This window comes from Apteryx mantelli, chromosome 3, assembly GCF_036417845.1.
Source record: "Apteryx mantelli isolate bAptMan1 chromosome 3, bAptMan1.hap1, whole genome shotgun sequence".
In the NCBI taxonomy this organism is placed as follows: domain Eukaryota; kingdom Metazoa; phylum Chordata; class Aves; order Apterygiformes; family Apterygidae; genus Apteryx; species Apteryx mantelli.
This window is the reverse complement of record NC_089980.1, coordinates 25131379-25147463: the sequence shown is the minus strand read 5'-3', so window position 1 is coordinate 25147463 and position 16085 is coordinate 25131379. Positions and strand designations below refer to the sequence as shown.

At 40.2% G+C, this 16085-nt stretch overlaps 1 protein-coding gene across 2 annotated transcripts in view; it reads left to right on the top strand.

The window, feature by feature from the left end:
• The window catches only part of LCLAT1 (lysocardiolipin acyltransferase 1), a 127783-nt gene that overhangs the window by 29841 nt on the left and 81857 nt on the right, over positions 1 to 16085 (top strand). For both annotated transcript variants that reach the window (XM_067292959.1, XM_067292960.1), the window contains one exon: positions 15380 to 15548. In XM_067292959.1, the coding sequence (XP_067149060.1) occupies positions 15384 to 15548 (165 nt within the window). In that variant the 5' untranslated portion in view covers positions 15380 to 15383. The remainder of the gene's footprint in view (positions 1 to 15379; positions 15549 to 16085) is intronic.

Genomic DNA, 16085 nt, shown 5'->3' with positions numbered 1-16085 from the left:
TGATCCGAGATTTTGAAAAATGTGTACTACTTTGCTAATATAAAGCAGAAGACAATTAAAAAAAAATTTTTTTTTAATGTTTTCTCTCTTGAAGACTCAAAAAGAACCCCTCCTCCAGAAACCCAAGCCCAGTAATGCTATTCTAATATACAAAAGAGGTGAAAGCTGACTTAGAAGATAATTTTTAAAATTGCTTCACTTCTTTTGATTTTTGTATCTGTTTAAGTTTAAACACTTCAAGAAGAAATGTGCTTCTTTACATAAGCATGTCTTGATCTGGAAGCTGCTTGTGGTTTAATGTTTCATCACAATAAAGGCAGCTTGTATGTGCTGCCAAGAGTCCATTACTTTTTCCTCTTGAGCTCAGACTGCTCCAGTGAGATACCTTTAAGGTGAGAAAATGCATATTTAACAAACCTTGTCATCACTGCCTTTTCAGTGAGAGAGCTTTTTATATGAACTTTTTACCCTGTTCTACTAAGTGTAATTACTGATATTTCTATGGAGCAGTTTAAAAAAAATAAAAAATAAAAAAAAAGCTTCAGACTCAGATGTGACTTACAAGAAGGAGAGGCATTAAAAATAATTTAAAGATCAAAGACTATTTGATAGTAAATACAGCAGTATGTATGCAAAACTTGTGTTTTGCCTTCTGCAAGAAATTCAATGGGAAGGTTCATCTGATGTTAGCAGAAACTTTTTAGAAAATAGTTTGTTCTTTAATGAAACCTTGCTCCTTTGAATTTTTGTCCTTATCAGCAAATAATATTCCTTTCAAAGTGCCAAGTGCAGCTTTACCCCCACATCCTTTGCCTAGTGGGAATATCAAGGAGCAGCACATGCTGGGACTAGTTCAGAGCTACGCATGTGCTCTTTGGCCAGCCAGCTGCTTCCAAACAGAATTGATCTGGCTAAGCTATTTCAGTGTACTCTTTGAAAAGACTGTTAATTTGTTCTATGAGAGAACTGGTGAAGATGGGGGAGGATCTGAAGATAACTTGTTTTTTAGCTTATGTTACTAGCTTACCTTCTAGAACAGAAAGTAACAAAAACATTGCTTATTTTTAGTTCCCGTTCCCCTTTCTCCATCCTCTATAGCATAAAATCCAATTCACATTTCCTCAAGTTTTTTTCAAATTTTCTCCTTACAGCACTTGACACCCCCCCCCCTTTTTTTTAAAATCAGTTTTACCCCTCCTTCAGTGTGTTAGCCAAGGGTTCTTGGGAAAGATGGGTCATGGAAAAACCTTTGCTTATATATGCCTGAGTCACTAAATTAATCTTCTGGGTTGTAATTGTCTTCAAACTGTCTTTGTTAGAAGGCATGTTGTTTTGCCTTCTTAGCTGTAATCCTCTGCTTTCCAATTGCTCTAACTTTTCACTTTGACAGAGCATGTTGCTTTATTCCCACTGTTGTGTTGTATTGTCTCCTTCTGTCTCCCTTCTCTGGCTGCTAGTCTGTGACAACGGTAGGAACACGTGAAAATTGTTGCCTCATTCATTGCTCAGAATAGACCTGTTGCGGGGAAAAGTCAGAACTCTGAAGGGCAAGATCCTTGCCTTGCTTGTTGCTGAATAGGAAAAGTGAAGAAAATAGTGGTTTGGATGAAGAAGAGATGGGCTCTCATTTTAGTGCCATTATGGAGAATTAGGTTCATGATCTTGCTCAGTATGAGGTAAGTTTTACAGGAAGAGATGTTTCCTCAGTTAGCTTCCCAGATGCAGCCATTCAGACATTCACATATTCTTCATTCTGCCCATGAGTTTGAGAAACAGCACTCTGCATATCTTTTTGGTTTTATGTCCCTGGGAAAGAGAGCAAGTGACCCCAAGTGCTACTTAATTGCTTCATAACATTTTAGTAGAAAGTTGAAACAACTTTACTGTCCCTTGTTTGAAAGTCCTATAACTATAGTTTCTCTTAATAGTTTTCACCCTTGTTAGTATTTGCTTATGTTGGCATAAATGAATATCTTTAATAGAGTCCACGTGACCCTGTGTATTATCAGGTCTTTGATTCTTGTGTTGCATTATTTGCCATCACTACTCCTGCTCCTGGCTATCGAGGTATTTACTTGATTGGGTGAACTGACAGCAAAGAAATTTTCAGTGCTGATCTTCTAAACGTAGGTTAGCTTAGCTAACTGTTCCATGCTCATATGAAAAATGTCATTAAGCTCTGGGGCATAAGAATATTTCATGCTTGATTCTGTTATTTTTAATGCAGTGGCTTCTGGGCTCCACTGTGTAGCTGTGCTTGTGACTTTTTTTTCTTACCCTCAGCAGACCTTGCAGTAGAACCAGAGGAGGACTAATTTCTTCCTCATCTCTCTTGAGGTCCTATTGTTTGAATGGAAATTGTCTCATTATATAAAGATACACTGTCCTTTGGTCAACTGGGAGTATTGAGAGTTTCAGCAGTGTATATACCTTCATAGCATCACAGGGGGAAGCAGTGAGGGAGAGAGGGAAATGGAACATCATGAATGTCTGTTTTTGACAAGTCCATAATTCATAATTTCCCCCCCCAAAAAAATATCACTTCCTTTGTGCCCATTGCAATGAACTCTTTAAAGGCATTTCAAGAGCTATTAAAGAGAATCATGATTGTATTTGGAAATTCCTCTGCAAACTCAACAAGAAAGATGTACAGGCTTTCTCATGTGTATCCTTAACCAGCTGCTCAGGTTTCTTCAGTTATTAATGAGCTTATTATACGGCTTGAATATAAACTCTTCTAGCTTCTGTTTTTGTGATACTAGTATGCTAATCAAAAATAGCAGATCCCTTCCAGGAATTCTGTGTTTTTTGTATAACCTTTCTTCTGAAAGGTCAGGGCACTTAGTGAAGAGGGGAGACACATGCCAGGGTATGTTCCCACTTGGAAGTAACTGAGAGATGCTAGATCTTCTTGGAAGTGAAACTCCTGTAGAAAAAGTAAGCCATCATAGTGAATTTTTAGGTCATTAGCTCTAAATCTGTCTGGTTCAAAAGAAGACTCTAGATACAGCTGATACTAAACTGTTCCGTGACTAGAGAAACTGCTATGAAAAGAGATTTCTGATTTAGATATTTCTGGTAGCATGATCTACACTGCCTGATCTCGGCAAATATCTTCCTTTTTTGGATATGATTTATCTAGTGCAAAGATTAAGTCATTGTATTTCTTCTTAGTTTCTTCTATTATTTTTATTCTAAGGGGGAGAAGGAATACCAATAAATAACTTTCTCTAGCCTAAATCTGCCTTGTCACATGTCTTGCTCATCTTCCACATGATGATCTTGGTGTAGGTCTGGGTATTCTGTATCTTCTGGCCCCCCACCCCTAAGATATGATTGGCATAGTTTCCTCAACTATCCAACCAGTTTTTTGCTTCATGGATCATTGCCTTTTAAAAGCTGTTTTGTCTTTTTGACCCTTTTCCTTACCACTTTGCAACTTTTGAGGCACTTATACTTGTTGCTGCCTTTTATTTATGAGCTCCCAACCTCAGCAGGATAACTGCTGCTGAGTGGGAGACTGGCAGATGTCAATTGTTCTATAACAGTGTCCCAAGCATGTCTTGGGAGCTCTTTATCTGAGGCTCTTGTGCAGCTTTCCTGCTTTCCTCTCCTTTTTTCCTAATAGCTCTTGTTAAACTAGACCAATGCTTACATGTGTAAAATCTAGTAGTCCCTGGATAGCTATAGTGGGTTATTTCTCTGACTTACTGTTCTGTCATAATTTCATGAATACTTTATTCTTGGATTGCTTAGCATATATATCTGCCACAGTGTGTCTGTCTAATGAATGTGTTTTCTGAATGTTTTTGCAGCTGATTTGAAACTCATTTTCATGGTTACATTGTCCTGGTCTTTCTGATGGGAAATATAACACCTATTAAAGCACTTCTAATTCTTTTTTTTTATGAACTCCTTTTAGTTTGGCAAAGTTAATTAGAAACTGAGCTTCTGTTTCCAATGAGCTATTATTTTACATAATGTAAAGCTAAACGTCTTAGTCTTAAATGTTGCTTTTTTCCATTTGTATTTTGGAGGCTTTGTAAAATATTGCATAAGAACTGGCAGATAGCTTCCCCAGTTGCTTCAGCATTGAATTACTTTCCGTAGCTGCTTATACTGGTAAATTGTTATAGGATAAAATGACCTTGCTAAATGCGCATGCAAAATATCTCCTTATTCATTCAACAATACCACTGGGCACTTTGCATCTAAATGCAAAACATTTTACAAATAAGAATCAAATGGTAGCTCACATCCTCCTATGTGTTTGAGGGACCAAAGCCTTTCAGCTTTAACAAGAAACATGAGTTGCTTTATTATATAATATTGGTAAAATATTTTCTGGCTTTGAGAATATTTAAAGTTTGAAGAAAAGTGTGTGTGTGTGCTGTAAAATCAGATTCAGAAGCCCTGGAACTAGAAGCGCCGAATCTGCATCAGCCTGCTGCTGTGCCTGGGCTCAGAATCCCTGCTGAGACACGGCGCTTTATTAGCTCAAGTACAGAGCGGCTAACTCAGCTGTGCGCCTTCCCAGGCAAAGCCAGCATCTATGCGCAGCACCACACAGTTGTGCAAAGTTGGTGTTTACACTGTGAAATGCAGCACTCTGTTAGAAGTCGTTCTGAAGACCTGCATCAACTCGAAGTCCTGAGGACTCCCTTTTGGAGTTGTGTCAGAAGAGAGGCTTCCCTCTGTGGCTGGTGGAAGGAAAGAATTGCAGAGCCGAAGATGGAGTCAAAGCTGCAGTTTGTAACACTGGTTTGCAATGTAGGTATCTTAAAAATAGCCTGATATGCTCTTGACTAATCCTATGGGTAAGCTGTGCAAACTGGATTTGAAGTGTATTCTCCAAGCAGCCTCTGAAAAGCACAGCAGAACTTCACTTCTTATTGTCAGGTGTTGAGGCAGAATTATTGTTAGGTAGTAGCGTGACGGTGTTTTGTCAGTATCTGCTTTTTGGCCTTTTCATTTTTGGGTGTTCCATCTTCACCAAAGCATAGGAGACGGAGAACAGGATTTCATGTCCAGAAATGGATCAAATGCAGACTGTTTCCGCTGCTTCTAGTGGGAATGAAATGTTGGTACATTTTCTGTAGAATTACTGCATTTTTCCTGCTTTGCTTCTAAGTCTGCCAGGTAACCGGTCTATTGTTTCTACTATGCTTACCTTGGAAAGCAGCCAGCCTGTAAGCATAACCCATTCAAAAATTACAATTTATGTGGCTTTTAAAGTTGTTATAAACATGTAATATTTGCCGAAGTGTAAGTATTCTTCAAAGTGCTGTGCATCCCTGATAGAAAGGCAGCTCTGCAAAATTTCAAGTTCTCCAAAGTGTGGAATTTTCCAATTAAATGGCTAGAACATTTTTAATGTTGTTTATAATTTTTTTTCTTTGATATTTGTCTTGGAAATGTATTAAAAAAAAAAAAAAGCCTGAAGCAGTTGCACAGACTCAAAGCTTTGGCAGAGTTATATGCAATTGTTAATAACAATTTGTCTTTATTGTAAAAATAGTGACATAAATTTGTCTGTGGACAGTGTTCTCCATCTCTTATGTAAGTACTGTTTAGCCAGAATGACTTACTGGGTAAAGAAATGAAGATAAGTCTCTAGCTTTTCTTTTCAGTCCTTTAACAATTTCGGGATTAGATAAAATCTATAATGTGATTTTGCCATTTATTTTAAGTGGATCCTCACCGACTTTAGTGAGTTTGATGTTGGGAATTTTAAGACTGGGCCTGCTGAAGTTTTATATAGCATGTAACAAGCTACTAAGAACAGGAAACAGTCTAGTAATGTGAAAGATCACACTAACTGACCTATGTAATTACAGTTCTACAGGTAGTGACTCTCAAAGCGTAAAAGATGCTTTAAAACAAAAAATTGCTCGGGCATACTGTACAAGGATATACAGTAATATTACCCATCCAGAATGAAATGCACCTGTTGCCCTTGATTTTGCTGCATGCATTATAAGTGGAAAAGGAGGCATTATTTGGGTTAATTTATTCTGTTTTAAAACTGAGGGAAAATTTGTAAAGGATAGTCATGGGCACAAATCTCTCGATGAAAGTTTCTCCAAGTTGGGTACCTTCCTTTTATGCCTCTGAAAGTCTGCTTTTAGGTCCCCCCAGCCCCCTTTTTGTTTTTATAAGTGTACTCTTTAGAACAGTATGAGTTAGGCTAAGCCTTTTGTCACACTGTTGTTACCCTAGTGGTGGTTGGTGGTTTTCATTGCTTGTTGAACAGGCTGTTTGAATTGTGTTTGTACTTGTCTTCTATGTTTCTTCTGTGATGTTAACCCAATGAGAAAATTCTATCTTGATGATGGTAGAAAAGCCATTAGAAGTCCCATTAATGTGTCTTCACACAGAAGGAAGCTCTGTGTTACTGCTCTGTAAGCAAACTGTAAGCAAGCAATTTATCTTGGAAATGGTGAATATAGCAAAGTTTTTAGAAGCTTGGAAATTCAGCATTTTCTTTAATCGTGCATTCAGTATCTATCACAATGTGTATGAATAACTTGAGATGATTTTGCTGTTCCCAGGGAGTAATTTTTGGTTTACTTCCTAATAGCAGAGATTTAAAGTACTGTACTGAACACTACTCATTTTGTGTTTGACTCGCTGCTGCTTAGCATGAAATACCTGATTTCTGTTCCCCAACTGAGGAGTTTGTTGTTAAACAGATGCTTCTGAAACTATAAATGCCCCCTCTAAGAATAGCTGTGAACTGAAATTCTGATGCAGGAAATAAAAATTCTTGATTCATTGGTTTGTTTGTAATCTCTCCAGTTACAAAATGAAACATTGATGTTTTATCTGCTTTTAGTCTTTTTCATTTGGATTTGTTATTTATCAAAGTTGGTCATCTTTTTGGTCTCCTACAGACTTTTAAAACCTGAGGACTTGTGGTTGACAGCTGTCAACCCTAAGTAGCTTTTTTGTAATGCAGACTGGACCTAGAGCTAACTTGCAGGTTTTACATGCAGGTTTTGCATTATTTACCTAATAAAATTCCATAGCTGATCACTGTTCCATGTTTGTTGGAAGATCATATTAGGGGACATCCTTATCCAGTGCTGAATGAGAATAAACTCTTTTGATATGTTCAAAACTTTTTTAGTAAGTGGGGGGGAGGACCTGTTCTTCACCTGCTAAACCTGTTTTTGAAGCCCTCTTAGCCAGGGCATGCACTTTACTGAGTGCTGCTTAATGCAGGCTTGCGGGGCCACAGTAACTTGAAGGATGGTATAAAAATCAACTATATATGTGGAAAGCCATGAAGCAGCTATTTGAAATTATTTGTGTATGTGTAACATACATAATAAAAAATGAGGTAGCTTTTGGTAGAAAAAGCTCTTTCCTTGCACAGTTCTTGCTACAGCAGCTCAAATTGTCAATTATACTAGATTTTCTGAATATAGTAAAGAATAAAAACAAGCTACTTCCCATAAATCATTTTTTTTCAGGAAGCAGCTGTAGTTGTTTCATGACACACTCTTCCAAATGATTTTAAATACCTTACCTGATGCTCTCATTCAAGGTTTATTGGTCTAATGGTTGGCTGGAGCAACAGTGGAAAGAATTAAGGTAAACAAGAGTGAAAAACTATCAGACCAATTTGATGTCTGTACCCTGTCTGAATTATCTGCTTACAGTATCTAATGGCTGTACTGCAAAGAATCTCAGCCAGGTTTTTTGCATTTGGAAAGATGCAATTACTTGGAAGAGCAAATTAAATATTCTATTAAATCTTTGATTGAATTATAATAGTCAGATTAAGTCTTGGCAAATCAAAGAGATAATAAATTGTAAGATGCAGCAGTAATCATATTTTATTGGTATTATTTACGGAAATTACTCATTAAGTATTGTACTCTTTATTTTGTGCATGTGTAAGCTAATATCCGTTGTACTGTTGGGGAGGGTCAGGGATGCAGTTCATGGAGATAATTATCTTTTATTGTCCTCTCCTATTTTTTTTCCTTGCAACATGCATTAAATCTGCTGGATGTTTTTAAATGCAAGAACTGAATAAAAGAGAAATAGTTTTAATGGTTAATTGCCTGTTCCTTCACATTTTTTTTCTGTAATGGTGATCTGTGCCGTAGTTGTATATTCCTTAAAATATTGAGGTACCCAAGAGAAGGATCAGAAGTAAAATATCGTTTATAAAGTGGGAACTGTGGAAACTGTCAGGGCTTCTTGCCTGTATTTTATGGGCTACTGATTAGAGTGGGTATCTGTGTGATCAATAATTCAGCTTCTTCTTGTCATAGCCTCCTCTGTAATTTCTGCTGTTTATTTTAACTGAGAGACAAGTGAGAAATTATGTGGTCAAAGAGACAGGGTAAGTTGTAGATCTCAAGTTATCTATTGTATAATTGATATGTAGAATTGAGTTATCTATTAGTTTGTTACAAGCAATTTTCTTTTTAAAATATGCCACTATGTATAAACCAGCCTTTTGCTTTGAGTACAGGAGTTAGTAAGAATTGCCTTTGGAATCTTTCTTATATATTAGATGCCCCCCCCCCCCAAAAAAAAAAAAAAAAGAAAGAAAGAAAACACACACAAACAAACAGAAAAGCCTAGTGATTTGTTGGACCTGAAACATCCTGCTAGGATGTATCATTTCCACTGTGATTTTGTCTATCTGGTGTTTTGTCACTCTGCTCATCTGATCACTGGTTTCTGAGGCCCCTATGTTGTTTGCCTTCCAAGCTGCTAAGGACCGGCTTGTTCTTCTGTCTAGGCAAATTTTTTTTTTACTGTCCTTAAAAACTAGTGATCAAGTAAAAGTCTGGGTCATAACCTTGACAATGTTTCATGGACACCTGGGAAATTGTCAGTCTTTGTTCCCATTTTGACCACCTCCTTGAAGAAATACAGTTCAGTACAACCAGAGCAAAGGTTTTAAAAAATTATTGTGCAAGTTGTATCTTCTGTCTTGGAAATTATTTTTCAGAATGCAAAATTGAATTGGGGATTGGAATTTCCAGCTCACCTCTGTAATTCATCGTGCTTAGAGGGAAGGTAGAACTAAATTGCTAAGTCTGTTTGCACTTAACTGCTGGCTTTCTTTGGAAAACTGTTAGAGAAAAGGCATAATTGGCTCCCTGTGTGATTTTCTGCTCCATTTTAATTGAAAATAACATTTACCTTTTCCACTGGCAATTGACTAAAAAAGAATTAGACCGAATCCCTAGTATTCCTATTCAGTTCATGAAGACTAATGAACATGCAGCTTTATTGCCTGTGGCTATTGAATAGAAACATACTGACCAATAATAATACAATGTTGTTTTATTGGCACTAAAGAATATTTCTTTATTTTTTCAGTGATGTAATAAAAACTGTTCTGGTTGCTGCATAATACTAAATACTTAAGTCTCTACAGTTGTCAGGCAGCTGGCTCTGTTTGTCAGATAACATTGCTTAATTTCATAGTGTAAATCTTGTTTTACAATGATCTAGGAAGGCAGTTACCCTTAACCTGTTTCTACAAGATCTTTAAATTACTAGGAACTCTCAAGGAAATGTGAAGTGTGTAGCGAGTCTTGGCTACTATGAAACTTCTAGACCTTTAATTTTAGAAGTAGAAGAATCTTTTTATTTTTAATCAGATAAATTTATTTTGCATCCTTTGCACACTTCTAAGCCATAGAAACTGTCATGATGAAAAACTAGTTTTGTTGTAGAGAACAGGCTTCTCATAGACACTGTTTAAAAGTTTTGAAACTATCATCATAACAAGCTGTGGTTTGTCTGTCATTCCAGCTGTACCTTGAATAAAAACATGTAGATGATAAGCAAAACAAGCCAAAATCTGATCACAGGAAGATACCTCTGCAAAACTATGCAAAAACTTTGTTTACTTAAGTATTGAAACATTTTCAAGAAAAAATTCTAATAAAGATGAAGTTTACAAAAATGCAACTGTTTTGGAAAGTAATTTGTCCCATCGTAGCCAAGAATTTTTAAAATTAACTGAAATGTAAAACAAAAATTATATTTTAAGAATTACTGTTTCCCGTTACCTGGAGACAGAAAATGTTTTCCTTCTGCTATGGCAACAAGAACATGTGAATGTACAGTACCCCAATAACTTGGAGTTCTGCCACAAAATAGATGAAAAACTACAAGCCCGGTATGAGGGTGCTCTCTTTCTAACAGTTTGCAGCTTTGAACCTGAATCATGAAATAATTTTGACCATCTCCTCACAGCACTAGCCTACCCAGCAGATGGAAGGAGGCTTTAAAATGCACAAAAGCCTTTATATATGCTAAATCCAGTGTTGAGAGTGATTGCTGCGATAGGAAGAGGTGGTTGTCAACAGCAATAAAAGGAATAGCGTTGTACTTGGAAAACGCTTAGGTTCTGTTACTTCCTATCCAATCCTTTAATTCATTTCTTATGCATCTCATCTTTCAGATGAATCAGCTCTGGGTTCTCTTTGTTTTGAGATTTTTCACATTTCTTTTAGATCATTTTATAAGTTCTTATTAACTACACCTTTCCCATCAGGATTATTTGGTTGGGTTTTTTTTAATCATGCTTTGAAGTTTCGAGCATATATTTTTTGCATTGCTTTGTAGCCATTGCTTCTCTTGTTGAACACATAAGCTAGAGTAGGAATAGCTGATTTATTTATGTATAAGTATACTTTGATTCCCAGCAAGGTGTTTAAGGGACTGAGAAGTGCAAAGGGATGCTAATACTGTCCGTTCCCTATCATCCTGCGTAGTAGGTGTCCGGGTACTCCTCAGCTAACTGCAGCCGTGATAAACTGAGCACAACAGGACTTGGGGCAGCGTTGGGACAGCACCATGCACAGCCTCTCCTGGCTTGGTAGGACTCGTTGGCAGAGTCTTACTGCCAGCCCCACAGGCATCTCTTGCTGCCGCCTTCGGCGTTGTGGTGTTTGGGAGGGCATGGTGGCCTGGCCGTGGAGCGTGCCGCTGCTCTCCGTCCCAAACTCGCTGGGTATTGCGGCGGGGGGAGAGGCAGGGAGTTGGGAGGGCATGGTGGCCTGGCCGTGGAGCGTGCCGCTGCTCTCCGTCCCAAACTCGCTGGGTATTGCGGCGGGGGGAGAGGCAGGGAGTTGGGAGGGCATGGTGGCCTGGCCGTGGAGCGTGCCGCTGCTCTCCGTCCCAAACTCGCTGGGTATTGCGGCGGGGGGAGAGGCAGGGAGTTGGGAGGGCATGGTGGCCTGGCCGTGGAGCGTGCCGCTGCTCTCCGTCCCAAACTCGCTGGGTATTGCGGCAGGGGGGAGAGGCAGGGAGCTGGGAGGGCATGGTGGCCTGGCCGTGGAGCGTGCCGCTGCTCTCCGTCCCAAACTCGCTGGGTATTGCGGCAGGGGGGAGAGGCAGGGAGTTGGGAGGGCATGGTGGCCTGGCCGTGGAGCGTGCCGCTGCTCTCCATCCCAAACTCGCTGGGTATTGCGGCAGGGGGGAGAGGCAGGGAGTTGGGAGGGCATGGTGGCCTGGCCGTGGAGCGTGCCGCTGCTCTCCGTCCCAGACTCGCTGGGTATTGCGGCGGGGGGAGAGGCAGGGAGTTGGGAGGGCATGGTGGCCTGGCCGTGGAGCGTGCCGCTGCTCTCCATCCCAAACTCGCTGGGTATTGCGGCGGGGGGAGAGGCAGGGAGTTGGGAGGGCATGGTGGCCTGGCCGTGGAGCGTGCCGCTGCTCTCCATCCCAGACTCGCTGGGTATTGCGGCAGGGGGGAGAGGCAGGGAGTTGGGAGGGCATGGTGGCCTGGCCGTGGAGCGTGCCGCTGCTCTCCGTCCCAAACTCGCTGGGTATTGCGGCGGGGGGAGAGGCAGGGAGTTGGGAGGGCATGGTGGCCTGGCCGTGGAGCGTGCCGCTGCTCTCCGTCCCAGACTCGCTGGGTATTGCGGCGGGGGGAGAGGCAGGGAGTTGGGAGGGCATGGTGGCCTGGCCGTGGAGCGTGCCGCTGCTCTCCGTCCCAAACTCGCTGGGTATTGCGGCGGGGGGAGAGGCAGGGAGTTGGGAGGGCACGTGGCCCTGGCGCTGCACACACCTGGTCTAGCGAACGTGTCAAACCCCGCCTGGCTCTGCAGCCTCCTCTCTCTCCCCTCCCTGCTCGAAGCACAGGCAGAGCGATGCTCTCGCTGACCTGCTTGCCAGCTCCGGGCACGTGCCAGCGGCAGCCAGCGTGCGCAGGACCTTGTGAGATGAATACCCGTCCGGCACTGACAGTCACAAAGAGAATAGGTGCACATGTTTCCCAGATGACATGTGTAGGCAGATACATTTTAAATCATGTACCCTGTTGTCCAGGCTGTAATTCTGTCACGTGAAGCCACAAACAAAAATAAACGAGTTGAGTGTGTGGGCAGTTTCACCTTGTAGCTAAAATGATCCCGTGGAGTGCTCAATTCAGGAGGCCAGTTGAATGGTTTTTTTCCACTGGTCAGCCTACCGCAGGTTTCTCATTTTGTGGTTTTGCTTGCATTCATAAGAGGGAGTTGTTTTTCTGATTCTCTTACCCGTTTGCATGGGATGTATTTTATTGTGATGAAGGTAATACTCAGAATGACGAGAGTATCCTTCCAGATATATACACGTGTAAAGATGTACATATATATGTATTTATATAGAAAGCAATAAGCAAAATTTATGGGATGTGTCACATTTTAAAATTGTGACTGTGAGAAGGATAGATGGCATCGATTAAAAGGGCACAGAATATCATTTGTGTCTAGATGTAAACGCTGCAGTGTTTAAGCCAGTGGAACGTAGTATGACTTACATATGTATATGCTGTAATCTTTCTTAAACAAAATGCTTCTGGGGTGCAGGCTGAAGAAAAGAAACTTTTGAACTTCCTAAGGTCTTTGCTCAGATACCTTTGTCTAGGGGGAAAAAGAAGTTTATGAGACAATCTTCCATAGAAAATACAGAAAACTTTTTTTTTTTTTTTAATATTTGACTCTGTTCTGTAACTTGAGAGAAGGGCAAATGTAAACCCAAAAGCTCAGCCTGTAAATAGCAGATCAAGATGGCTTTGCTAAGAGTTGAAGCACAGTTCTCAACCAGGAAGAGCTATTTGGGAAGGGATGAGAAGCAGCACCTGGCAGTGTCTGCTGTCATTTACGCCGGGTTAGTGGTGCTGCTGGAGGGCAGCGTTTTGACCTGGGCAGAGCGCCTCCGCGTTGTCGCCTGGAGCCAGGGCGCCCGGCAGACGTCATGTTGCCTGGCCTGGTGACCAGCGGCTCTGAGCAGCCTTGGGAAGAACCAGAGCTGCTGGCTGTAGCTGAACAAACTGCTCTGTTCCTGTTTGTGGGATTTACGTGTCTGAAAGCTGCCCTTAGATGTTTCCAGTTGCTTTGCTTTGTTTGTTCCTCAGAAAAATTCATGTTCCTGATTAGATCAAGCACATTGAATTTTAATCCCCTGTAGTCTCTTTTGCAGGCCTCAACTGCTGACATGTTGGGAGAAATTCTTTTCTTCCAGCCCTGCTGCAATTAATGCCTTTTTTTTTTTTTTTTTGCCTTTCCTTTTGTTTCTGTCCTCTGGCTTTCTTCTTTTGTCCTCTTCTACCTTTATTTAAGACTTTCCCCACATGGTTTGCAGTAGCAAATACAAGAATGCATTTGGAGCATTGCTTCTTCAGGGCAGTGCTCCTCAAGGATCCTTCAAAATGTTAAAATTGGTCCTACTTAGTGTGTGCATATGTGGCCAGTTGGTTAGGTAGCTCCTGGTGCTAGCCAGAAAGGGAGGACTGTGCACTTCAGGATGTAAATAATGTGTATTTGTTTGAATTCAAACTTGGTTATATTAAAATCTTTCTGGTATAACTATCAGCAAACATTTGCATTCAGTGTTATTTTTTTGCTGTGCTGGAGAATTCAGGCTAAATACAGCTTCCTATATCCTTCTTACATTAGAAAAAAAACAACAACCCCCCCTCCCCTTCTGTGGCCTCTTGTCCTGCCCTTTCTCTAAATATGTACAGTTTAGGACATTGTTTAAACCTAAAAGTATACCAAAATCAAGCTACTTTCCTGTTACTTGTCAGTCTGAAGTAGCAGAAGCAAGGTCATGTGCTAGCAACGCTACCACTGCTATTTCTTGACTTTTCAATACTTTGCTGTGCGACCTTTATTGCTATGGACTATGACACAAAAACACACTTGAGATAAATCATGTATGTTACAGTACACAAGGCTTAATGGATTACTTTTCCATTGCTCATTTTAAAATTAAAAACACCAGCTTCCTGTTTTTCTTGTCCTGAAGTCCTGTCTGTCTGAGCTCTTATAATTTCTAAAATAGCCTGTCAAAAGAGGAATTCAGTAAAGTGACTGAAAAGTGACTTCTACTTAACCTTTTATTTTCTAAACAATTGGTTGAGACCTAAATAGCTGGAAACAGTCTATTTTTAGGCTCTAATTTAGAAAATTGATATTTCCACATTTGCTTTGTCATAGCTGGTAGTAGTCGCTAAATTGTAAAAGCTTGTAGCCATTACAAATGCTTGGAGGATTGCTATGAGTGTTCTGCCATAATGCATTAAGAAGCTCTATGCGTTGTACATTTTAATTTATAATAAGGAAGTCTAGCTGATACTACAGACACTGAAATATTTCAAGTCTAGACTACTGTCTTAAAAACCAAAGGCTGGATTTTGGTGGAATACACTGGAAAATAACTGATAAGGACAGTTGAAGTACAACAGAGTTCAAAAACTCCCAAATTCTCTAAGCCAGAGTGAGCTGGGAAGTTTCCGAGGCTGCTTGCCTGTCCTCTTGTGATGAAAGGGAAATAGTGCTGGAAACGGCTGGTCAGATTCTTCTAAATGTCATGCAAGGTGTGATGGTCCTGCAGGAGGGCACGCACGGTCCTTGCTAGATGGGGAAGAAAAGTTACTGGAGCACTGCGCTTAGCAAGAAGAAACACAGTGGAGAAATGGAAAAGCAATGTTTCTTATCTTCAGAAAATGCCAACATTAGTACTTTACCAAAGTCAGAGATAAGGGATGAAAAGTTTAATGTAGGAGGTACTCTCTTATATAGTTCTGCTGTAGCTTTGTGTTATAAAAATAGCTTTCTGAAGATTTTAGAATGGAACTACATACTGTAATAAGTGGAGGAAATTATGATGTAGCCGGTACTTTTATGACCCCTTTAATGTCCCAATGTGCCTTACAAATTACCGTGTTTATATAGTTGTTCTCTAACTGCTGCTTGTAAGGTGGAATATTTTGGTTACTTTTACTGTCTTCATGCACTGGTAACCATGAGGAAAAAGGGGGAATATTACTTCCAACTGAACCTATGGATTTGAAGAGTTCTATAATTACTTGTGGCTTATCTCTATCTAACATAATGCCAACTTTCTTTTTCAGAGCCATGGTGTCATGGAAAGGGATATACTTTCTACTTGCACTATTCTTGGGAAGCTTTTTTGGAAGTATTTTCATGCTCAGTCCTTTTCTACCTTTGATGGTTATCTCACCGGCCTGGTATCGCTGGATCACTGATTGCGTTGTGGCCACTTGGTTCACACTCCCAGTGGTAAGTTGCAGTTTGAGCCAACTGTTAGTTATCCTAGGACTTAGTTTGCTTACTAACACTTCGGATTTTTTTTAAAAAAAGATTTTTATGCTTTTGTTGAGTAGACTCTAACGTTCTTGCTTTCAGTGGAGACTTTCCGTTTCAGCTCAGTGTTGCTGAATGTTTGTGTGCCTGTCTGCAGTCCCCATCTTCTCCCACAATTTAATTTATGTTTTAACTAATGCCACATCTTAATTCTAGTCCTGAAAAGTCCTTTTTGATATCTCCATCCAGTGTCAGTTGGATGCTGATCAGAGGAGGGTGGGTGAAGCACTAGTAAGCAGGAGTTTTGTTTTTTTTTGTTTGTTTTTTTATTTTTGTTTTTTTTTAATAGCAGAGTTTCCTAAATGAGTTGTCTTAGAAACTCCTCCTTTCTACTGTGTTCCATCCATCTAATTAAGAAAATTATTCACTGTCTGGTATGTTGTTGCCGACCTTTACTGTTCTGTTACTTAATCCTCTTAGAATTTAGTCCTTGTAGTTGAATTAGAGACATGA